This window comes from Aptenodytes forsteri, unplaced genomic scaffold, assembly GCF_000699145.1.
Source record: "Aptenodytes forsteri isolate BGI_AS27 unplaced genomic scaffold, ASM69914v1 Scaffold146, whole genome shotgun sequence".
NCBI lineage: Eukaryota > Metazoa > Chordata > Aves > Sphenisciformes > Spheniscidae > Aptenodytes > Aptenodytes forsteri.
Genome location: NW_008795128.1, coordinates 1,610,139 through 1,636,490, shown reverse-complemented (window position 1 = coordinate 1,636,490; position 26,352 = coordinate 1,610,139). Strand labels below are relative to the sequence as shown.

The window sequence follows — 26,352 nt, the reverse complement described above, 5'->3', positions numbered from 1 at the left end:
TTGAAGAATTCAGTAGGCTACTTTATAACAGAGTAGAAAATGTCAACCCTCCCCCCCAACACCTCTTCCACAGTTAAAAACAGGGAGGCGAAAATCAAAGAGGTTGACTACCTAAAGTCTTCACTCTCCTCCTTCCTCACCACCCACTAAAACAGGAGCTTGGTTTTTTTATGACACACATCTAGAAGCCATAACTTGCTCTACGATGCCTGGGAATAGGGCCCAAACCATAGAAACATCTAAACATCTAAATTTAAACTCTCCAATCCTGTCAGTGGATGAAAGACTAGAAAATGTCTCTTTCAGGGGACTCTGGTCCTACCTACAGAGTAGGAAGGTAAGTAGCACTCCAGTCTGAATTTCAGGCTGTGCCTCAAGAATAGCTTGATTTTTTTTTTTTTTGTTTTGGGGAAAGAAAGCAAGAGAAACAAGCACATGTAAGTTCTGAAGACAAAGGCTTGTCCTCAGTGACTTCTCCTATGTGCCAGATTTTTTTTTTTTACTGTCAGGTAAGAAAATAGTTACTTATTAATTCCTTAACAATAAACACTCACCCACAGTAGATCACAGTATAATGTATGCTATGAATATCGAATGACTAATATTTAGTTCCCTGCACACCACACACTTCTGAAATCTGTTCCTGATTAAGCCATGGAAATTCTTAGTTTAAGGATCACTAGCATAAGCAAAGGCAACAGTGGCCTGCATTTGTTTTGCTCTCTTTCTAATCTTTCCTCCATCATAAGCTACATACATCTTCCTATGCTAAACATTAAATATTTTGTTAGATCCTGTTAGATCCTACAATTCCTATGAACTCAAGTTTAGAAGGGACTTTAAGTACAAGAGTAACAACCCACTCATGAGAAATGGCATCACGCAGTTGAACTCTACAACAGTTAACTAACCCCATTATGAGCTATTGTTAGCTTTCCACTTCTCTCAACATACAGGGTTGACACTATAAAGCCAAGTAATGGCCTTATGTGTGTGTCTTTTGACTACCACTCTGTCTGTAAGGTCTGCACCATATTGGAATTTAAACAGTATTCTACAAGGACCTGATTCATATTTTTTATTTTAAGAAAATATTTTTGATAGGCTGTATTTATGTTTATCTGTGTATCTCTTCACTAGGTTATACTGCTCAACAAGAGCAGATTAATAGTCAGACTTGATCCATGACAATTTACAGATTTGTTTGGGATAGATACCCATGCAATCTTCCTCCTAAACGGAGATCAAAGCAGAGACGCTGACACACTCAAACAGCAAAACGATGTGTTAACTGGTCAGGTAGGTATGCCCCTTATTAATCTAAGATAGCTTTTAAGTGCTTAGCAGTTTGTCCGACAGGCCACATTTTACACAATTCCATGAAGAAGCAGAGTTGTTGCTGTAAATAAGATAAAAAAAATCAATCCTGATTTTGGGGGAGTGATGAACAAGAATTGGATTGGCCTCTTCTTGAGGCCAGGTGAGGAACACCTGCAGAAGGTTAAGTTTGACAAGAATACTGCCAACCATCCTAGTTTAGGATTCAGCGGGAAAATACTCTCCTCACACTGCCAGAATAGTACAAAGCTGTATAACAGTGCCTGCAGAAAGACTAGGAATTTTTGGAATAACGTCCCTTCTCCCCAAAACTGCTGCATTCAAGAAGCATCAATCTCTTCCTCTAGGGCAACTTTGAATTGTCCTAGTTTCAGTCACTAGTAGCCAGAACAGATGATAGATTTAAAGCTTTGAGGACAGTCAAAGTACAACGCAAACTCACATGAACCAGGCAACCAACCTTAAAAGGAAAAAACAAATCAATAAAGTAGACAGATCAGGGGTAGTTAAGTGCCTGGCACTCCATGGCTCAGCATGCAGTGCTCATTTTAATCTGCGCACATGGCATTGCATGCTGCTTTGAGACAATCTCAACATGACTCATTACAGGCTGAGGCTACACATCACCACTTTACAAGTTCTCAGATTTAAGCCAAGTGAATACAGCCTTCAAGGTCTTGGCAAATTGTTAATGGCACTAAACTGCGCGTTGTCAGTTCTACCATACGTGGGGACCACATGTTCTTTCTCTTCAAAGCATGCTTTAACCAACTCACTAATTCAGTCTGTACAGCTTTACTATGAAGTTGTTTGTGCAACTACATCTTCCTGGAGATGTAGCTGGGGAATTACTATTCCTCCTAAAAAGGCTGTTGAACATATGCAGTTGTTGGACCTGTTTAAAAAGGTCCAGCTCTAGGCAGTGCACACTATTCAGGTTCTGTACAAATTTTTAGCAGCTACGTGCAAGAAATTGCCACTGGCAAAAGCAGCCTCCTAAAAAGAGATGAAGACACAGACAGTAGCAAACGTGTCTCATTTTCTCTACATTCCTATCACAAAAAAAGCACCAAAAACATTGCAGAGAAAAGTTAATACGTCTGATAACTGAAGGTATCAGGTTTTGAAAAATTTAGTTGGAAAGAGAACTTTTTCCCTTCCACTCTAACCCCTGACGATCCTCCTCCTACGACATGAGCATGTAGTTATGCTGAAGTAACCGAAGGATCCAGATAACATATCATGAAGAATCATTTGCACTATAAAGGCAGATAAAAATGGGAAATGTCATATTATATTTAGTTTAATACTGTACTGCTTTTCCTTCATATATTAGTAGTTTTGCATTGGTAAACTATCATTGAACTCTCCTACAATTCTAAATTCCCTTCCACCGTGCTATCCCCATTTCCTCAGTTACTCCTGCAGCTGAGGCCATGACTTTCTTCTCCCTCCTCTGTTAGCCTGTGGCCTTCTGATCCTGGGAAAAGACAGAATGAATACAGAACACTAAATATTGCAGGCATACCATTCTTAACAGAGCATGATGCAAAGCGAGACTGATGACTGTTGGGAGAAGTTGTTAGGTACACTGTCATGCTGTAGACAAGCAGAGTAAGTACGTAAGCTAGCCAGACAGACTTTGCATGATGTAAAGAAATCACCTAACGTTAGCATAAAAAGAAGCTGCAGACCAAATTCACCCATTAATGTGTTTAACAAATGCAAAAGAGAATGACATTTGAGCAACAGAGATATACTTAAGACAGCATGCTTTGTTTGCTGGTTATAGAAGCCTTTAAGATACGTAACAGCTTTCCAGCAAGCAGTAGCTTGGAAGCAATGTGCATGAGCAATGGGTATACAGACTTTGGATACTGGTGTAGCTAAAAATGCCATGTTTAACATAGTACCCTATTCTTTGATTTTTAAATTTAAGAATCTCAATCTATACATCTCAGCACAGTTTTGAGAAGAAGAATACATGGAGCTCAGAAAGGAAAGACAGGTTTCAAAGTAAGCTTGGCATGGCACTATCAGGGTGAGGTCCTTAATTTTCAACTTCCTTCAGCCACCCAAGAGACACTAGACAAAGACTTTTCAGGGAAAGATCTGATTTATACAGCAGGCACCAAATCAATAGTAAAAAATACCAAAAAGCCTGCGTCTGGTCAACCATCTTCCAGATCACAGCACTAAAATTCTAGGAATGCCATGATTATTGCAGCAAAGGTGGATGGTAGGAACTGCTTCTTCCCTTGCTGGGCTAGTGGTGCAGAAACAGTACCATAAAACTGAAAGAATAATTAGGTCACGTTATTCCCACAGAGCAAATTCTCACATAAGATTTCTCCAGGATGTCCCAGTCAGAGGCACGTCTGACATTTCCTGACACCCCCACCCCCTAGGGATGTCTGCCTCCAACAGGACAAAAAGCAGTCCTCATTCTCCGTATCTCCCACCTGCCTGCATTCAATAAGATGTTTTCATTCTACACAAGTACAATTTAACCTCCTCTTACTCCTTCAGCACTGCAAAGCCCAAACACAGTGACCTAGATTCCACTTCTGCAGCACCAACAGATCTTTCAGATGGACTGACACTGTATGATCTCTGTTGCCAGAGATGCTCAAGGGAGAAAGAATCTAACTTGATTTTTGGATCCCAGGTGGAACTTGCAGGGTGAACAACAGGCACGCGGGTGCACACATGTGTGTGTAGGGGGTAGAAATAAGCAACCGAGTATTTAACTTCAAATGCTAACATTGATTTTAGAATTGCTACTGTTTAAGACAGAACCCACTTCCTCTATGCTACTATTAAATGATAATGCAAACATTTGCCATGATGTGTTTCTGAGAGCTCCAACAAGCTGTTCGCGTGCTTCATAGAATTCTGCTTGTTTAAAAACCCTACTGGGGTTGACTATTCTGTTTACACAGATGAACTTTCCCATAAGGCAATGGAGAGAGAGAGTAAAAGCAACAGAGAAATGAACAGTCACAGATCCCATGTCTTTCATTAATATAATCAGATAAATAAGAGTACTAACATTTGTGGTAGTCTAAATAAGGCTTGGGAGCACTCAAGAATTCTGCCTTTACATGACACGCAAGTCAAAGAAAGAAAAAGCTGAATTTTAAACATACAGTAGTGTTCAGTTCAGAACCCCATACAATTAGTATAGATCCTGGCCTTTTGCTTCAACTAAAACAAGATTAAATTCTGAGCTAAGCTCAACACCCTTTGCACCAAGAGTAAACATCCCCTCTTTCCACCTATTAACACTGTAAGTGATGAGCATTCCTTAGAAGAACAAGATGCAGCAGCTTGAGAAGGAGGAAACTAAGATGCAATTATGACAAAAATGTCTAGAAGAACCTCATGCTATAGCAAATGGAAGCAAAATTTAGCAGCCCCTTGCTGGGACTATCAAGTCAGTCATAGCTTGTACTTTCACTAAGTAAGTGAAAGGTGCATTTAAAAATGCAAAGTATTTTAAATCTCTATGTTTTAACACGCTATTGTAAAGAAAATGTATGCGATGCTTTCGCTTAGTGTTTGTGTGTCTGAAATCGCTATAGGGAACTTGAAGTGATTGAAGCTGTCAAGTTAGAGTCAGAAGCTTAAACTGTGATGTTGATTTAAGCAAGTTATTTAATCTGTCCATAAGCTTACTATTAGAGTTTCAAGCAGAGATTCTCCTTTCAGGTCAACCTCTCCTCTTCAGGTCAATTTGCTTAAAGGTCTAAGCTTATTAACTTTGTAAGAACTTAAGTGCTGGGGGACAAAGGAAAAATCCATACACTTAAAGATCAAATACCTTTTCTCCATGTTTTATTTAAGAGGAAGTAGATGAAATAAAACAAGACTTTTGATTTCATGTGGTATAGGGTATTTGTACCACGAGAGGGCACTAAAACCATACTTAAAGCAGATCATTAAGCTACTGCTGTATACATTACAGAACTAAGTCATAAAGTAAGGAAGTATGCATTGCTTTCACAAGCATACACACTCACTACAAAAAAGCATTCAGGTATCTTGATGGCATGCACATACATTCATAATGTACTCACACTGTCTCTACTTTGACCAGAGCAGCACAAAGCTTTTTGTAAAAGCAATATCCTGCCATGTAATGAAAGACAGTGAGACTACAGAAACTTGAAGCTTGAAACAAGTTGTCCTTCATGTTTTGAATACCATCAGTCTATTAATAAAGTTTAAGATTTTGAATTTTGATCTTGTCTAAAAGAATGTGAAGTGCATGAGCTCATAACGAATTGGAACTGTCAGTCAGAGGTAGATGCTTACAGTCAGATAAAAATATTTTGAGTACATATGACTTCTGCTTGTCCAAGCAGCAATTCTGTTTACACACAAGGAAAAGTCCTATGCAACAGCAATTAACAAATCAGCATGTTTCAATGGCCAGCTGACCACCACACTAAAAATATGCTTCCAGTATATTGTAACCTTTTTAATAAGGTTTGACAACATCTGAATGTTCACATCAGCCAATGAAGTGCCACAGGAACAATCCCTTAGGCATTAGTTGGATACTCCTCTACAGACCTTATCACATGATAAAAGCTACTTGCAATTTTTTGCAAAGTAATACAGGTGTGCAAAACAAATCCTGGCAATGCACCATTTCAGTATCAGACAAAAATAATGCTGGCTTTCTCTACTAGCTTAACAAGCAGCACAAAAGCCAAAGCATCTCATTTCTGCAGCTCTGAGAGTTGACCATGTTTTTCACATTAAGCTTTTTACAAAGTTTTATGCAAGTCTCTTGGTCCTGTTATTTGTGTGTCAGATATAGCTGCTTAGGTATCTGTCAAGCAACATAAAGTTTCTGCTACTTAACATGCTTCAGGAACTGACTTGCCAGTAACTCAGTAGCAACACCCTTAACACTGCCAAGTCACCTCTAGAAGGACCACCACAGGATAATCCCATAACAATGAAGTCTTCCGACCATTTTCTCAGTTATTTGGGAATAAGGCCGTATGTGGGCTTGTTGGTCCAAGTAATGGAGGCATATGTAGCACTGCAGCACTGTTGCTGTATAGTATCCATATTAGCTGCAACTGACTGAACTCCTGCAGCTGCCTAAAATACATCACAGGTGACATAGTTGTACTAAATTTTGGACACTTCACACACCTCCTCCGTAAGAAAAAAACCACCAAAAACCTTTGCAGATTTAGAAATCCTTTTACAATGAAAAGAAACATTTATATAAACTTCAATATAGGAGGCAGAAGTTAAATAGAAAAGTGTTGGTCTGAGGTTTTTAATTCCTCTTCTCACATGCATGAAGTGACTTGGGTTTGAAATATAAATTTCTATCTAGAACAGAGGTAAGTTAGGAAAAAAAAAAGTACCAGGCAGCAGTACAGACATGAGCTTATAAGCATCCAACAAGTCAGCATTAGTTTATCACACTTCCAAAGTCCTATGCTAACTGTCCCAACATGTCCAAATGTCCCAACATGCTTGAGAAAATTCCCATTTCACGTATTTGAAACATACACCAGGCACATACTGTAATCAAAAATCAGACTATAAATTCAGATTTTTGATCCCATATTCCATCCCATGCTAGCATATAACTCCCACTGACCATTTGCTGGATTCTGCCAATGGCTCACGGCAGGAGAGCAAGGAACTCCGTGACTCGCTAGTTAGTTCAGTTCTCGTGAATAGAGGCTTTTGACAGGCGAAGCAAAAACACAGCTATCACATGGGCCTACAACCCAAAGCACAGGCAGCCCTACTGCTGTTACTTTCAGAAATACTGAATGAATGCTTATCAGAACAAGATATTAAACCAGAGACAACATTTGTCATTCCAATTCCTTGGTAAATTTTTCAGCATAACATAGCCATCTTAAAGGATATGAATAGTTATGACATGCCATCAAGTGCATAACAACAAGAGGACAAACTAAATTCAATATCAGATGTCCCCAAGCAGCAACACATGATCTGAAAGGCTGTGAAAATCTCCTCCTGAAGTAACAATCCAGTGATGCTGGGATTGTCAAGCATACATTTGATCCATGTATTTACAAATGTGCTGCATTAGCTCTATACCTAAAGTCCCATTCAGAAAGGTGTGTGAAAGTAGGGTTCAGTTTGCACCTTGTCATCAAAATGTGCCTTCCAGTCTGCCATGGAGCCAAACAAGAGAAGATTATGTTGCTTTATGAATCTTGTAAGTCTACATGATATTAACATTTTAACAAATGCCACAAGTGCAACAGGTAATGATAAATATTAGCATCTAAATACAGTTTGCATTTTTTCGGTTCTACGTGGTGGTTGAGTAATTGTATATACTATTGCATTACGTACGTAAGCTCAAAATTCAAACTTACAATCTTTTTTCAATTGTTTTCTTTGGACTGAAGGATGAACAAAAGAATCCCAAAATTTCAGGATACTTCTAAGTGTGAAGTGTGATTTCTGGATACGCATTCTTGAAATAATTCTGGTTTTGGAGACTTAACCTCACTTTCATACAGCCTGTCAAGGTTCCTCTCAAGTCAGTTGAAGTTTACAGTGGGGAAAAAAATATTTCCCCAAACCTTATGAAAATAAGATAGGCAAATCTACCTTTCTATTTTTGAATTCTGAGTTTTGACTTAAACCACAAATCATCATCAAGGTTGAATTAACCAGTATGTTTATTTTACACTCTGCACAAGAATGTACAAAGAACATTTACACTATTCGTCAGGTTCATACTTTCAGGTTTCTTGCACTCAGACAAAAGACGACCTAAAGGATATTATAAATAGAAATGAGAAAGAAAGAAATATTAAGACAGGAAGAGTCCCAGAAAAGGGCAAAAATATAGAGTAAAATACTTAAATGCTGCAATACTGAAATATAATGAGCACATTAACGTGCTAAGGCATATTCAGCTCTCTTTTGATTTTGCAGCTTCACAGATTCCTTAAACAAAAACAACCCCAATGTACCAGATGAATATATTCACACCCAATTTGTTAACCTGTGGCCAAGCTAGCAAAAAAGGAAAGATAACATTTTTCTCATAAACATTTTTGATATGGGTTTTTCTTCACGTTCAAGAAACACAAACTTCCTAAACAGTATATGCAGTAATAGCTGACCTCAGAATGAACATCCTGGATCAGGCATCAATGCAAACAGCAGCCAAGAATGAGCCAAACTAGAGGAGTATTTTTTTAAGTATTATGACAAGTTTAAGGAACAAAAGAAAAGAAAGATGTAAAAGATCACTTTGGGGTTCAAATACAGCCGTTGCTCGTTACCATCTCAGTTCTGTGAGTATACCTTTAAATTACTTTCTGCTTAACTTCAAAACAGAGTGGCTATCATTAAGGTTTGACTGGAAAAACTTCACCCTTTTGAGTTACAGCCACTTTTAAAGAAGATCTTAATAAAAATTAAACCAACATTGAATTTTTTTTCCAGAACAGTGTCTCTTGTGATGAAATGTGCAAGTTCCACTACTGCTTATGGTATCTGTCAGGATTTTTAAAAGAAGGGCAGTCTGACATTAAGAGATTCAATGAAAGGTACCAGTGTAAGAGTTGACATTATGGAAGTCAGCAAGACACCCATCAGTTGGGCCACAATACCACTTACTACACTACATTGAGCCAAACAGCATTCATTTCTCTGCACAACTGATGTGCTGTCAATCAGAGCAAAAATGCATAAGGCCATAAAAAATAGTATTATTCTAATGGCATAGTCCTGGAATTTCACCTACAATGGCATCATCCATATTGTACCAGGAGATATGACGGCCTCTACTCTATGTTTAGATAGCATAGTTCTAGATGCTAAATCAGAGGAGGTTTCTCCATGTCTTTCCACTGGAGAGGGAATTAAAAAAAAAAAAATTCAGAGGAAGTCCTAGCAATACTAAAAATCAAAAACATTTCTCTCGTGAGGTTTTTGTTTAAAAACAAAGGAAAGATTAGATGGAAAGATACCTTAGTAACAATTTGAGAGAGAAGGGATTACAAAATATATTCATAAATGTTCTTCAAGATTGCCATATGCAAGTACAGACAAAATACTTGAAATATTCAGTGGGATTCACTGAAATGAAAGAATCGATCTCCAACAGCTATTATTGTTTGGGTTTTTTTCACAAGTAGCCACTAAGGACTATAAAGCATTCTATCTCAAATATTTTAAAATATTTTTTTGGGAGAGATTGGGTTCAAAGTCATTCTTCTTACAGATTTTTGGAGGGTTAAGAGCAGTGACCACAGAACCCATATAAACAAAATAATGTTGACACAATATAGTCTATTCTGTAAAGACTGAAGACTAGAAAATTACATCCAAAGTACTCAACACACTGAAAGAATATGAATTAAAACTGAACTGCTCTTCACCAAATTCTTCAGCTTTAAGAAAACGTATCCATCTGACTGTAAAATTTGAAGGGATGTACAAAGGGGCTGTTGAGTACCCTAGCAGTAGTAGCTGTGCACTTCCATAAATACTGAATCCAGAATTCCTCATTTACCAGTAAGAGATATCGGTGAGGCTGTTAAGGTATTACTGACACACTCAGGAAGTAATTTGCACTCAGTGGCAGCCCTCTAGATATTTAAGAAGTCATCCACAAGCACTTCTTAATGGACTGTAACTTTTCCATTAAAAGCAGTGCCTCAACCTTGGTCCTTATAAGGAGAAAGCACTATAAAACAAAAGGGAGGATCCTTGGAAAAAAAGCAGAGTAATCATGAATTTCAGGTGCAACACCCAAGGCAAATAGACACTATTTCACTTGTGGTCCATGTTTCAGCAGTTGCTTACCACGGCACACAGAAGAGGTGATGTTGTACAGAAAAGGATAAAACTGCAAACAGCGGATCATCTTCAGGCTGCTTTCACACTCGAAGCACTTGGTCGTCAAATCCAGCGCATGTCTGAAGGCCTGCAGGGCTCCACTAATGTTGTTCAGAGCCAGATATGCATTTCCTAGGCTCAAAAAAGTCAGGGGCTGCAAAAAGAAAAGCAACATACCGCAGCATAAATACGTTCACTGTTTAAAATTGAAGCCAACTAGGAAAACCCCCTGTCAATCCACACCCTCCCAAATTTGGCTGGAAAGAATTTAGAAAACTTCTTAAATAGGGACTGCCTATTCTTAGAATGGAGAACTAACATGTTGATGCATTGGTGCTAAACGAAAGCTGTTTTGACATAAGGTTGTGTTCAGGATTCCATCTTCCTACGATGAAAAACAGCTGTTAAATACACACAAGCTGAAATGAACCGTTAAATATTTACTTATAACCCATCATAAACATAATGCTTACTGCACAGAGTAGCAAAGAACTAAATTGAAATGCTTGAAGACATTTTAGAATGATTAAAAGGCAGCAAAAATGTAAAAATATTACTAGCGTCCTAGCAGGACAGATGCATTTCATTTGTCAAGTGTTCAGGATTTACTTGAGCAGAACTAGGTTACTGAAAACACCAATGTCACACTAGCTTAGGGGTATACATTTATGTTTACTTTCAATTCTTTATAAAACTTAATATTTTTGTCCACTGCTTTTGGCTAGTCTTTCTAAAATATGTATTTTTTTTAAAGTACAAATTATAAACACCTTTTTCACTGGGTAGAATTTAATTAGCACTTTAATACAGGCACATAGTAAAGCGTTACATTTTGTTTGTTGACTCAAAAGTCTTTCACTTACACAAAGTAATTTGCTGCAATTAACGGTATAATGCTAGAATAATGACTATAACATTGTAATTTAGCAGTCATTTTTTCCACTGAAATAATTTTACATTCATTATCTGAAAATGTGGAGACTGATCAATAGCTTAAGGTTTTTCAAACTCATCTTAGCTTGTATTATTAAACATCATTCAGAAAAAGGTGCCACCTGACCAACACGATTTTTTTTTTTTTAAAGCTTTTGCTAATATAGCACATCCTTCACCCCCTGTCGCTGTAATTCATTTTAATTTGTATTTACTTTCCATTACTTTACATTCCAGAAAATACTATTCAAGTACAAATTCTCCTGCCAGATTTTTTGATACAATACGTATTACAGGACTGAGAATGCCTGAAAAAACCAGGAGCAGGCATTATTGTAATAAGGTAGGACTCACCAATATTTTTGAAGAAAAGCCCTACTCACACAGCATGGTCCTAAGGATCCCTAGGCTCCTCCCCTCCAAGGCTGTGCTTTCAAGTGTTCTTCTTAAGGCACATCATTCAAGCATAGTTCTTCCTATAGTTCCTTTTTGCATTCTTACCTGCCAGCTAAATAGGCTAGATTCCTTTCCAACAATTGCAAAATTGTTCCTGAATGCTATATTGAAAAAGCTTATTGCTTTTAGCTTTTTTTATGTGCTAGGTGACTGGTGGCCCAGCAGGTTTAAGCCCTCTGTTTATTTAACTACAGAGATAGAAGCACAAGAAAAAGTCACTTGAACTTCTTACTGAAGCATCTCAAATGTAAGACCAAAATTACTTGCTAGAGAAAAGGTGTCCCCTGCCACACCCCCCCGCCTCCTTTTCCCAATTGTTCTGGCCAGTCCAGTAGTTTAGTTTAAACAGTTTATACAGAAACTTTCTACATGCCATAGGTGACAACCTACAAAGTGTTTATAACATTACCATTCAGAAATACAAAAACCTGTTTTGAATCTATGGTTGAAAGTAAAGTCACCAAACAACTAGAACACAGCTTTTTCTCTAGGTATATAGATGAAATCTAGGGACAAGTAAAACAGTACAGGTAAAAAGTCAAGTGGCACAGAAAGATGTCTATACAGCCAAAGATCTCGGTGACATACGTGCTACTTTAAGGGTTTTACAAATCAAGATACAATGCTGACAGCATTACAGATCTCTGTTTCAGATGAAAATGTTGCCAGAACACCAGGATTAGATTCCTTGGAGCCACTGCTGATAATACAGGTTTTGGGAGGCAAGAAGAATTTCTGCTCTAGATGTTTATATTCTCAGCAACCAGCATCACCCCCAGTGCAATCAAGAATTTAAATGAAAATTAACATCAGTTGCAAATCACAAGCTGGAAGTTGAACTGCATGCACAGGTAAATAAGAACAAATAACATGTATTTAGAAAATAATGAAGGAAGGGACATTCACTGCTGAATGAACACAAAACACATCATCTTACCTCAGAGGCATTGATGGCCAAAGCCTTCAGCAGGAGCCTGCTGGCATCCAAATGAAGACCATAATGAATCAAGAGGTTAGCAAGATTGACCAGAGGGATGTCCTGATACTCATGTGGAGCCAAATTAAATGCTTTTTGCAAACAGGTGATAGCAAAGGTGCTATTTCCAACTGCACGCCAGTACAATCCAGCTTCATTAAGCACAAGCCATAGAGGATCTTCCGGCTATAGGAGAGTCAGGGAAAAGGATGAAAACACCCACAAAGTGGTGTCTCAGGAAGACAGAATTGCCTGCTCTTTGGTAAGAAACAAACAAACAAAACTCACCCTTGCATACTACCTTATTAACTAGATACAAATTACACTTTGCTGTGACTGCTAGCAGATTATTCAATTTGCTCTACTCTACTCAAATTGACCCGATTTACAGTCTGAACTGTAATTTAGTAGCAACTGTTGCTCACACTCTACTCATATGACTGCCTTATATCATGACCACAAAATCCCTTAAAATATAAAAGTGGTAACGGTTAGCTAGCTTCAGGAAGCAACATTTGTGAGCCACTTCAGAGTCTTAAAATTACATTAATACAGATCTATGTAGAAATGTTACAATTTGAAGGTCAGGCAGCTTTTAAATTGTAGTTAGATGCGCTTCCAGGTCCTATATCCAACATCAAGATTTCCTGTCAATTTAAGGTTCCGGAGTTCTTTTTTCTTAGATTTAGTTATCTATTTGTCTTATGAAAGTTGACAAGTGACATGCATTGGATACTGTTTAAAGATTATAAAATAGCAAGCAACAAGTGAGGGCAGATGGAATAATGGAGGAAGTGTCAAATACATCTTGAACGTTCCTTCCTCCTCTTTGACCTATAACAGAAAAACACTCATCCTACAGGAGAAATAGCAAAACTTTAAAATACTGACAGGTAGACAGAGCTATGTAAAACATCCACTTTCAGATAGACCAGTTTGAAATTGTTTAGAAACACTTACATTCTAGTTTTTAATATTTTCAGCATTCTGTGTTACCCAATTCTACAAAGAGTTTAAAGTATAAAAGCAACAACCGAAATTAATGTCCAATCCAACCTACACATCTGAAGCTCTGTGCTGGTTTTGGCTGGGATAGAGTTAATTTTCTTCATAGTAGCTAGTATGGGACTATGTTTTGGATTTGTGCTGAAAACGGTGTTGATAATACAGGGATGTTTTAGTTACTGCTGAGCAGTGCTGACACAGAGTCAAGGCCTTTTCTGCCTCTCACACCACCCCACCAGCGAGTAGGTTGGGGGTGCACAAGAAGTTGGAAGGGGACACAGCCGGGACAGCTGACCCCAACTGACCAAAGGGATATTCCGCACCATATGACGTCATGCTCAGCATATAAAGCTGGGGGAAGGAGGTAGTGGGGGGGACGTTCGGAGTGATGGCGTTTGTCTTCCCAAGTAACTGTTATCCGTGATGGAGCCCTGCTTTCGTGCAGATGGCTGAACACCTGCCTGCCGATGGGAAGTAGTGAATGAATTCCTTGTTTTGCTTTGCTTGCGTGCATGGCTTTTGCTCTACCCATTAAACTGTCTATCTCAACCCACGGGTTTTCTCACTTTACTCTTCTGATTCTCTCCCCCATCCCCCTGGGGGGTAGTGAGCGAGCAGCTGTGTGGTGCTTAGTTGCCGGCTGGGGTTAAACCACGACAAGCCCAAATGCATGCATGAGTAGGAAACATGCAGCTAGGATTAAAGCAGCAAAACAGATAAGGATCTTAACAGTAGTATTGTATTAACGCAATACAGCTGGCATTACAGTAATACTGTGTTGAAAAAGTTAATCAGTACAAAGATTTTCTTCCAGATTTTGAAAGCAATCTCACACAGGAGGGTTCTACCTATGGTTCAAGATGAACTGGAAGATATCAATAGGATATACTACCTCTTTGTTCGGAGTACCTTACATAATCTGTAATTGTAAGAGTATTTATCACCCCTATTTTGCAATGCACATACATAACATTACTTGCATGTTATTCATGCCAAAACTCCTCACTGAATTACACTCCCTACACAGGTCTCAATGACCTTTCTTTAACTAAATCCTCAGCAAGTTATTAGCACTTTGTCTTTCCCAATACAAAGATAGCAACTGTGGCACTCCTACTCTAGAAAGTTTATCATTAGCAGAACAGGCATGACACAACGTGTTCTTACATCAGCATCTAAATGACCGAGAAGTTCAGACTTTTAGCATGAGGGCAACAGAATACTACAGTTAAAACTGAAATACCTATGCACTGCAACAGTAAGACATCAGACATGTATAGGACTGTTCTGAACAGCATAATAATAGCTATCAACTCCTACTGTTAATTTTTCTTCTGGGTAAGACAGATGCACGTAGTAAATGGTACTGATTTTAGACTAAAACCAAGACATACATACGCTGCCTTGACACAACTTGTACAAGAGAGTTAATTTGAGAAATATCAGCTTGACACATCTAAAAGAGTCAACCTGTATCTCAGTGCTTCCTGTCATTTGACTTGTGACTCTCAAAGGCCCCAAGCAAGACGGAGGTGGCATTCCACATGGTGTTGTACAGATCTACATTCTTTGACCCAGAGTGCTAATTATCCTGACAGAAGATTGACAGAGGGTTGGTTTCTTTGGAGGGGGAGTGGGGTGAAGGCAGGGTAGTGGGGAGGAGGAGCAAGAGCAAAAGGCAGGCACATAGAGAGGGATGAAAGACGGAGGAGTAGTTCCAAGCTATTTCAGTTAAGCAAATGGCTGCCAGGATTAGCTAATATATTGCTGCTCCATGTCCTGCAGTCACAACAAGAACAAGTAACTACAGGGCTGTTTGGTCCACACTAAGCTAAATTAAACAGATACTTCTCTGTATGTTTATGCTTTACTTGTAAACATGGATTTTTAAGTTAGTTTCATCTCAGTTACAGGTAGCAAATAAGCTTATTTCTTGCACATCGCTGACTGACTTCTTTAGAAGTATAGAAACAAGCCTCAAATAAGAATTCTGAGTTTATCTCATGCTACAGTTTTTGACATACCTTTTTCATGGCATGATCTAGAAATGCTCCTATCTTCGCCTGTGTAATAGTTTGAGTGTTGATACGAGAATGCAAAACCTGGACAACAAAGATTTTAATTTTTTTTAAACAACTGAATAAGTTTTACAGTATATATCTACATAAGTCATTCAAGTCTCACTTCCCTAAGTCTTCCCTTTAGTAAAGGGAAAAAAAAACAAAACCAAAATGAGAAATTGTTCTAAACAGATGATGTGAACATGTAACAATTAAAGCAGCCTATCTCCAGAAAGCAATATGAAGGATTAATCTCAGCCTAAAGTTACCAACTTGTAGAATACGGTAGTTATTGGAAACCCCAAGAAGATGAATCATGTCAAGTGACTGTTAGGAGTTCTAAAAGAAAGCAGTAATTTTAAATAGTAAATTAAATTTCCTATTCTGTGTGCTTTTGGTCAGCATTTAAAGGAAGTCAGACAACAAGTCTTACGTTGAGCGACAAGTTCTCCCTTTCTCCAGCCCTATTAGAAAGCACTTGCTCCCCTTTTTTGGAAGTACTGATTGGCTTGTGATATCAAGTAATCTTTTAAATATCAGAATCTTTCATGCTCTGAGTAAGATTTTTAAGGCAATAAAGAGGAGAACTTTAAAATAGAAGAGAACCAACAAGAAAATGTCTCTTACTTGTCTTGCTTGATCATCTGGCATCTTGAATTTCAAATCTAGATTACTGTCTAGTTCCTTGACCAGTATGTTTAGAGATTCATTGTTACGAGCATCAGTAATGGAAGAACAGTCTGGTGCCTGGGTTTCTCCATGTCCGACAGTATCTCTTGGGATACTCAGGATTGGCTGGACTCTAGCAATACGGAGAACCAAGACAAATTAATAGCATGTGCTGCATGTCACTGATCTATAAACATAAGAATCAGCTATATATCAACTGACAAGTCTTATACTCTAGACTGCCACGAGACACAAGCTGCAAACCAGGAGAGTTTGAGGACCACCCTTCCCTTGAAAACTCATTAATAAATAAGGTCTTTACTTTCCATTTTTAAGCACAGAATACCTTTAAATAATGGACAATGCAGTAGAGATGAGACACAGAAGGTTCTCATATTATGCTAGTAAGGATTGTATGAAGTTTAGGATTAAATAAATAAGTGAAAAAGAAAATACTGAAGTTTTTTAAGCTAAAGTTTAATTTCAAAAACATCAAGAGGCAACCAAATTATTTGGAAGAACATTCTCAATTGAACACTGTTTGTTTCAAAGAAAGCTTCAGGACATTTGTTGACGGGGACTTTTGCTTTAACACATGCTCAATACTAGAATTATGCCAACTAGGAGAAAAAAGGCTTTCTTACTATCACTATTATAATGTTAAGTGAGTAGGATATTATGAAATTGCATTGATCTATTTAAGGTAGCTATTGCAACATAGACGCATTTATTTTATTCTGTGCAATAACAAATATTACTGACTATTCCACAACTAAGCTCGTTTTCTACCTCTGTCCCAAAGGAACAAGCCAGGGCTTTCCACTCCTAACCCTTTTTTAGTATTTTCTGGTCTTCACAATTTTCTGTTATCATAACTAAAGCTAAGAGGACGTATGCAATGTACAACAGTTAACTGTAGTTATTAAATACATACCTCATTCTCTCTCTCAAGGTCTTTGTTTAAATATACTCTACAAGACATTCAGACTTGTGCTTAAATCATCATTCTATTAGTAATTCTGTAGATATTTCATGTATTCATCTTGTACTAACAGTCAGGGAAGAATCATCATGAAATTGGATCTGATTGTTACAATTACAGCAAAGACGACAATAAAGGAAAACACCCTCCTTCTGTGGACAGCCAGAGAAAGAGGTCTGAACACATCTGTGCTATTGATTACTAATTGCATCCATCCTCTACAGAAAGAAAATACTCATTAAGATGTTAGTGTGAAAATTTACAAATATAATTTTTAAAAATCAACACTTGCCTGAATCCCCTATTTTCTGGAGGCAGGAAATAAGTTGGCAGTTCTTCTGGATCAGGAATTTTGGGGAAAGATTTCATGCACTCTGATCGCTGAGGCCAAAGAATATGCTGTTTGTCCTGAGGGGGAAAGGAATTATTTTTGATTATTCTCTCAACATTTTTAATATTCTAATTAACAAGCTAAAAAGAACATAAGGAATAGTCTGAAGGAAAAAAGAGCAGAGATCTTTAAAACTATTATTTTTCCATCTTTTCTGGAATATCAGCAGTTCAGTTTTCTATCTTTACTCAGCTGTACTGCTTTATTTGCAGCAGATGTTCACAAAGGTAGCTAAGAACAACCCCCTCTGCGCTGCAGTAGAGTTTCAAATGATGGGAAACTGGTACAGAAAAACTACAGAGATGCTTGTATGTTGAAGAAATTCAAAATGCTACATTCTCCAGTGCTGCCACACATCAAAACTGTAGCCCAAATGCTAAGACGTTTCACATAAACAAGGACAAGATTCACTCTTTCACAACTTCTCTTTGAAAGGGCAAAGCTTATCCTCTTCACTCACTCTATTGGATTCTACACTCCACACTGAAACGATAGAACGAGCAACAGGGGAAGACTGCAAGGACTGGCTGTGGTCGCTTTGGTTTGCATGAAGATCCAAATTCACAGATGTCATACTAGAAGTAGAAGAGTCTTCACCAAACTAGAAACAACAGAAAACCAATATTTAATAAAGAAAAGAGATGGTATAATACTGGCTGAATTTCTGCACGTTATTTTTTTCCCCCACCATTTATGTAGTTAAGCCTCACTGATGAGCTGAAATTTGGGTAAGCAGAAAAAAAACGGAAATTTAAGCCTCTTGATCCACTCACACCATGGAAAAGTAATATTCATGTTGTAAATAAGTCAACAACAAAAACACAAGTGCAAATCAACAAAAAAATTATAAAAGGTACCAAGCAAACATTTCTAATAGACCACAAACAAAATTCTACTTATCTAGACTGCGTAGCTCTAGTTCAAGTCAGAGTTACTAAGACTCATGGCTTGCAAAATTATCTTGATAATCTGAATTTATAATTATTATAATAGGAAGAACATCCAAGAAGAAAATATAGCGTAACTTAATAAACAGGAATAATTATTTTTAACTAGTTAAGGGGAAACTCCAGAACACATTCCACATTGCAAAACAAATGAAACCATAATCTTTATCTGTAGTTCTAACACAGCAGTGGTGTTGCTTGGGTGGCTGTCGTTCTGGATTTTCAGTATTAGTATACACCTTGCTTCCAAACTTCTCAATATTCCTGTATCAGATTTCCTTGGTGCACTGCCTAATTCAAGATATACAATTAGCAAATACTCACAAAACCGGTCTAACACCTTATTTTTGGGCTGCAAAAGCACTCACTAGATTCAATACCATTGAGCTCTGCTCTTCCACTTGTTAATTGCTTATGGCAGTTTTGTGCTCCTTCTGGTAGGAAAAAAAGATTAAATTGGAAGGAGCATGCAAAAGTTGCATAGCTTGAGTCATACGACAGTGTAATAAACAAAAGAAACTATGATCCATCTTAATGCTGTAGAGATAAGTGATTGATATAATATTATTTTAAGCACACTTTTAAGCTGTTATGTTGGAATATTCTTTCCACTAAAGAATAATTCTTGTTCCATATACCACACGTACATTAGAAAAGAAAACCAACTCCTTAGAAAACCTTTGCCTCTTCATTAACATTAGCTGCCTAATGCTTTTTCCTGTCCTCTCTGAAGGAAACTAAATTGGAAGATTAAACATGTTATGCTCCTGCTAGCATGCCTGAAATGTAGTATATTTATGTAAGAGAAAGCTGTAATTCCTCAAGTGAGGATTCTTGTACTTCCTACAAAGAAATACTTGTCTGTTCTATGAAGGATGGAAAAGCAAAGGAGTCAATATAGAAGTGGCTGGTAACTCATAGGGAACTAAGACTTTGGACTAAAATAAAGTTTTTCAATTCAAATAATTCTAATAGTTCTCTTTCCTAAGTAAAACAAAGTCTTATACAATAAACCCTCTAATTTTCTATAATCCACAGTTGATCTCAGCTTGTATTACTAGCAAAAGAAACTAGCATTAAATACTTTACACTCCAGAAGAGAGACTAAATGATTTCTCACTATAATTACCACACCCAAAATGTACCCGCTTTGTCAAGCCTCAAAAAAAAAAAAAGAAACTATTTTGCTAATAAGGCAAATGGGATGCAAATTAAAGCAGTGGTATCAATTCACAGACAAACCTGAACATATTCCACATTTTCAAAAATGTCTCCGCGGTGATAACGAACAGGCTGGTCCCACTGGCAGTGCAAGCTATGCTGCTGGTTGCCCAGTCTACAAATCTGATGGTTCCCTGCAGAGCACAAAACATTTTTTTCTACTATATAAGTGAGTTTTCCGAGGAGACAAAGACAGCATACAGTCAACCCTTCCGCCCTCAATTCGGTCAATCCTTTTTATTTATTTAATCAGCACATAGGAAACTCCGTCTTCGAAAGACTCGAAAAATACCCTGTTCAAGAACATACTGCAATCCCTTGTTTTAATAAGCAAAACACAACAGCCACTCAGGGCCATCTTAATATATAAAGAAGTTATGTCCTGACATTAATCTGAATATGTGTAATTCCTCATTACTATAATGAGCATGAACTCTAAAAAGTTGTACCTAATTGAGCTTCTTTTGCCATCTGTGTCTCGTGAATGATGTTCCTCAAGATTTGTTCCTCCTGGATAAGCTTGTACTTGTCTAAAACATCTTGTTGCCGAAGGTAATGGTCATGCTGCTTCTGATATTCCTTCAATTCATTTAATGTTCGCTGAAGTGATCTTGAAAATTCAACAGTAGAAAAGATTTATTTTGAATGCTTTTTAAAATATCAGCTTTTCCTACAGTGTTGCACATTTTCAACTTTGGTTTCTTAAGGTATTCTTATGAATAATTTTATTGCATAGTCAAAGAAGTATAGAAAGTTGAAAATCATTATTCTATTTGAAATGTAAATAATTGCTGCAACAGAACAATAAAAGTGAGATTGTATGAATTGCCACTAGGATGCTTCTTTAGTTACCTATGCTGGGCTTCCAATTTTTGCTCAAGTTTTTGCTGACATAGGACAGCATGCTTCCTTTTTACAGCTTGCTCAAACCCTGGTTTGGCCTGTAGAGCATGATCATAACACAGGACTGAGTGGTTGTACTCTCCAAGCATCTGAAGAATGACCAAGAGAGAGAATTAGCCATTGTGCGGTTATATTTAAAAAAATATTTTAAAAAATATTCAATTTTTAAAGAAGTCATTAACTCAAATTTTAATTTGTGGTAACAAGCAGCCCGTCACTTCTGAAACTCAAGCCACTATATCTGCTAAAGAAAGGTTGCAGGAGAATTTCCCTGGGATTTATTTCCAAGTGCAGATAAAAACCTTTGCTGAAAGACAGATTTTTAGATGAAAATACCTCGACAGAATCTTAAACATTAAGCGTGAAATGCATGTGGAACACAAGACACATTGTAAAGTAGTAAAGCATCACAAGTCAAGCCAGAAATATTAAATAATATTCGGTTTTCTACAAGTCTTGGAAAATAAAGATAGTATTTACTGCGTATATATTTCCCAAAGTGTAATAGCTGGTAAAGAAGTCACTGTAATCCAGAGCTGCATGGACCACAATAGCTGCATCTGCAGAGAAATGAGCCCGGTGCAGAATATTTGCCAAATTTACCAGTGCAATATCTTTATTTTGCCTAAAAGAAGAAAAGAAAATGAAAAGAAGAAAAAACAGACATTAAAAGAAGGTCAGACTGTGTAAGAATCATGCATAAGGATACACTCATTTGTCAGTCACATATTAAATACGTAATTTGATAGAAAAATGTCTAAATTATATATATGCCTAGTATAGCACATAAAGACTAAGAACAAGTAACATGGACACAGTCTTAGGATACAGTCTTAGAAACTAAAACCTGTTTACTAATTAGGATAACTAGAAAAGCAATCTGAAAAGAAATCTTTATTAGCAATTCTTACCTTGAAGAAAAATGAAGGGCACGCATGGCACATTCTACTACTTGGTATGGCTCATTCTTTATTCGCCAGTAAAAAGAAGCCATATTATAGAGTACCCAGGAAGAAGAGTTCTGCAGTAAAGAGAAACACATGAACTGTACTAAGACATGAACTAAAAGGTTAATCAGGGCTTTAATTACTATGGGATGGAAAGCTGAGCACCTGCTCTAAGTTATCCTCTTCCTCTGGAAAGCTGCCATTTGGCAATAGTTGTGAATGTTCAGGAAGAATGAACTAGCATATAAATGTATTAAAGAAAATAGCATTTCTGCCTTTCAGACAGGTAAAAATTCAAAATGAGATGAAATGAGAAGCGACAGTAGTTTAAGCGTCAGCAGCTTAGTTGGAGTTCAATGAGAGTTCCTATATTTTGCAGGAAGACATTTAATAAAAACATACACATTTCACTATTATTGTTTCTTCTTTGTTCTTTAAGAACCTGCATTTTTGTTTAAAAGCTTTTATTACCTTGACAGAGCAATGAATGTGGCTTGCCAGACCACACAGATACATGAGTCATTAAAGATGACAGTAAGTATCTATTTACCGGCTTTGCCAATGCCTTCTCCTACCTCTGCTTGCCTAGCAGAAAATGTTTTTAGTCTGCCTTTTGTAACTGAAATGTAAACCAAAAATGTATGTGCAAAACTAGTACTGGATCTGATTGCAGGTACCAGGCATATCTAATCTTGTGGGACCTTTCTAGCGCTCTTTTTGTACGTGTAGTAAGATTACAGTTTCATACCTTCATTAGCCCATCATAAATACGATGACCTATTTCCTCTATACTTCTTCCCAGCCTCCGTGATAAGTATGTGAAGATTGGATCTTCTTTAGGTAACAAGGGTGCGGAAAGATTAACTCTTTCTTGGACACCCTAAAACAAAAATTGAATATAAGTATTCGCTGACACTTTTAACTAAAAGTACAGAAGTATACACACAAGAGCATGACTCCCAGAAAAACTTACAGCTTGGCTGTTTTACATTTCTATCATCCTTTCATATCAAGATCTTAGGGACTTGACAGGATAACGTCACCTTTGACAGATGAATAAGATATATTATTATAGATAGGCAAACACTAGAAGCAGCCAAAAGCAGCTTCTGCTTGTGAATGCTATAGGAGAAATATTCATTTCTGGTAGCACTGTGTATCTGGCAGCTATTGATTTCACTAATGACCGCTGAAGCACTCAACTCATGTTTGTCAGGTTACATGCACCCTATGAAAGTATCCCTACACCTCTTCTCTTTCTTCCTTCTCAAACAACAAACGTACTCCTTTCAAAAGTACATCCAGACCCAGGAACAGAGCTAAAAAACTTCAGTTCCTGTTTTGTCCATAAGAAAATCCTTATTTATAGATGAAAATTTATTTTAAATATTTGTAATAAAATAAATATCAAGAAATAGGCACTAAAGCTGTGTCTGCATTAGAAAATATGCTGATATAATACTGTTGACAAAAACAATTTTCGCACCACACTTCCACTGTAATCTTTCTAAAGCAGATGAACTTTGTAATAGTAAAGAACAATTATCTCATCCTCTGGGTTAGGGCTTGACATTCAGATACCAAAGAGACAGTCAAGTATGTCAGAGCTCCGACAAGCCTGCAAACAATTTTCTGGCCCTGAATCTTCATACAGTTTAACGACGCTGTTCAGCACTCTCCAATTTTCAGCTGAAACAACTCACAAGTTAGAAGTGTTTCCAACGAAAGCTGCCGTTTTACTAATGAAACGTGTATTATGAAAACAAAATACTCCATTTTCCTAAAAATGCCCTCTAAAATAATGCAAACAATAACAAAAGAGAAACAGGATCTGTATATCTGGTGGAACTGTCCTCCTATAAGCAGGTACAATTGTGTAAAAAAAGAAAGTCTGAAACAGCCTTGAAAGATTACAATACCTTTCAACCTTGACTGAGAACTGCCATTAAGAGTTTTCTATTGCTCTTCCTGACAGGGAAAAAACCATACTTGCATTTGCTCGCTTACCCGTAAGTGCTGAAAAGCATGAATACTGTATGGAAGATCTAGAACTTTTGTACAGTCTGGCTGCTGCAGGTCTGGAGGCACTGGCGACTTTGTGTCTATATAGTCTTCAGGGCTGAGGACATAACAACATAACACAGCAGACTCCAGATTAAAATACTGCTAAAGTTCATAAGAGACAGTATTGTAGTTGACAGACACAGTATTCTGATATGACCGTTACAAAAATCCTGTGTTTGAGCACATTAGACCATTTCTGATGTCTTCCCAGATTTCAGTTGTATCAGAATGTCATCACTATAGGATAAAGTAAATAAATTTGTCTGCTTTAGAGAAAACATCAACATTTGGATAGCCTCCAAAATGTATCAGAGTCAACCTAGTGTATCACTACTATGATTAATGATCTATCTGCCAGGCAAATGGCAATGCATGCGGATTAGAAGACTCTTCAGCTGAAACAAACAAACAAACCCCAAGTATTAGTGAGAAGCCCAAATGAAGGTATCTGAGGATAAAATTAATCTTTTCCCACTTCAAGTACTCATCTCACTATGTTAAAAAAACCCCAAAAACCTACAAAAACAAAACAGTCAGCCCTGAAGATGAATTACCAATAAAGCTGAATGTCAAGCAGACTGTCCACACATCCTTTACTTGCTAAACACAGGATAAAATATGACCAGAAGGTTCAACAGCTTGGTAATCAACAGAATTTCATTCAAATTTAAGTCAAGACAGTTCCCACTACAAGAAGCGTATCTAGCTCAAAACACTCAAAGCACACTCAAGCAAATTCAACCCCCTTCTACATGATGTAGTTCAGTTTAATTCGCGTCTCGTCCTATCAGTACAGACTTACAGTGGTAGAACTGACTGGGAGCCTGGGAATAGAATGGAGAAGTTTCAGGGTAGGGCTAACATGGACCATGTGGGTGAGACAGCATTTCTGTGTCGTACCCTTTCATAACTAGTGGCAGAGGTTGTTTCAATTTTATTCCACACTAACACAAAATAAAACAACTGTCATCTAAAGAACAGTCGGTGATAGTATTTTTCTTTTTACTTGCATTTAGAGGTTTTGTTGATTTTTTTCATTCAGTAAAAATCTTAAAATATAAAGCATCTTATTACCGGATATCTTTGCTCTCTAAGGTGATGTACGTGCCATCGTATAGATCTAGGTCCCCCAAGGGCACCTTTGCTTTAATGCAGTCCGGATCCTCTTTATTATGCCTTTGTTCCAGCCCTGTGTCTCTGTCCTCATTTTCCTCTATATGAATCTTTTGAGCAACTAACTGTTTCTGTAGGAATAAAAAAAAGGAAACAGAAGAATGCATACTGATGAAAGCAAACTATATAGTTGCTAGGAGTTGAACAGTCCAACTTTTTCCTTAAAACAAAGTCTGTTTGAAGAAAATCTAAACACTCTCTTCAAATTTCGGGAATATTTCCCTATATTTATAACATCTGTAGGACATTTTTTGATTTAGATGGAATATAAATACTTTCATTAGAGATAATATGACTTGAACAGGCCTTTATTTCTCCTGCTGTACCTAAAAAGAGGGCTAACAGCATTCCAAATTCAGAAAAAGAAGAAATAGTTGTTAACAGAACGTCAACTTTTCCATGTTTGGACCCTTTTCCTCCACTGTAAGACCTCATGGAAATAGTATTAGAGATTGCAAACAAAATGAACTTCTTAACCATTCTGTGTGCTAAGTACAACTGAGGTGGCAGGCTAATGCAAGAATTGAGACTAATTTCTGTAGATCAGCTTATAATGTGCCTTAGGAGCTATATTTCACCCCATAAAGCTCATAGGTATTGATTACTATGAGCAGTGAATGGACTAACGATCTGCCCCAGCACAGTAAGCTGTATTTAACTCTCACCTAGATCTGCAAATTGAAAACGCATTAAATACCATAAGGATTTGTATATGTGAAATGAGAAGAAAATTTTCATTTTTAAAGCCATACACATCTGATTACACACTACTATGCAATACTAGAGATATATACAGTAGTAGCAACTTGTTCAAGATCTTACAAGTCATTTGTATGCCACGAATTGTACATTAGTAATTTCCAAACCTATAACCCATATCCTGAAAAGCTTACAATTGTTGTTCCATCCACGGCTAAAATGTCCATTACCACAAAATTGAGTATACCTTGATGAGAAAGACTGGCTGAATACAGTCATACAAGGGGCAGTCCTGCTTTTTTTCCTCCCTTCCACTTCTCCCATTCACCCAAAGCTACCTCTGGTGCTCATCTAACTTCCCAGTTAGCTAGTTACGCTAATCTGACAAAAGCAAAGCTGGCACAAGAGAAAGGAATGCATGGCCAGAAGAAAGGCCGTGAGCTGTTAGCTTGCCCAGCCCATATTAAATTTAAACTTTAGTTTAAGTTATCAGTTCAAAGTTCATTAAAACCCTTTTCAGAAGGGTGTTCTCAGACCCTTTTTCAATAATAAATGGGCTTGAAGAAAAACAGAGGTGACCTGCTCTGTATTATTCTGGAACATAGCAGTCAGCAACAGAATCCAGCACCTAAATGACTTTATTTAAAAATGTTAGGATTTATGGATAACAACAGGGAATGATGCAACTGGGGACAATGATAACCAGTTGAGCAAACC

General features: G+C 37.4%; 1 protein-coding gene across 1 annotated transcript in view; it reads right to left on the bottom strand.

Moving 5' to 3' along the window:
- TTC17 (tetratricopeptide repeat domain 17) overlaps positions 1–26,352 on the bottom strand; it is a 47,938-nt gene that overhangs the window by 21,339 nt on the left and 247 nt on the right. Inside the window, exons 2-15 of the mRNA XM_009277470.1 lie at positions 24,838–25,007; positions 23,707–23,818; positions 22,448–22,579; positions 21,664–21,773; positions 21,233–21,377; positions 20,702–20,841; positions 20,299–20,459; positions 19,871–19,983; positions 18,142–18,282; positions 17,583–17,698; positions 16,267–16,441; positions 15,604–15,681; positions 12,536–12,760; positions 10,177–10,363 (exon numbers count right to left, since the gene is read on the bottom strand). Of these exons, the coding sequence (XP_009275745.1) occupies positions 10,177–10,363; positions 12,536–12,760; positions 15,604–15,681; positions 16,267–16,441; positions 17,583–17,698; positions 18,142–18,282; positions 19,871–19,983; positions 20,299–20,459; positions 20,702–20,841; positions 21,233–21,377; positions 21,664–21,773; positions 22,448–22,579; positions 23,707–23,818; positions 24,838–25,007 (2,005 nt within the window). The remainder of the gene's footprint in view (positions 1–10,176; positions 10,364–12,535; positions 12,761–15,603; positions 15,682–16,266; positions 16,442–17,582; positions 17,699–18,141; positions 18,283–19,870; positions 19,984–20,298; positions 20,460–20,701; positions 20,842–21,232; positions 21,378–21,663; positions 21,774–22,447; positions 22,580–23,706; positions 23,819–24,837; positions 25,008–26,352) is intronic.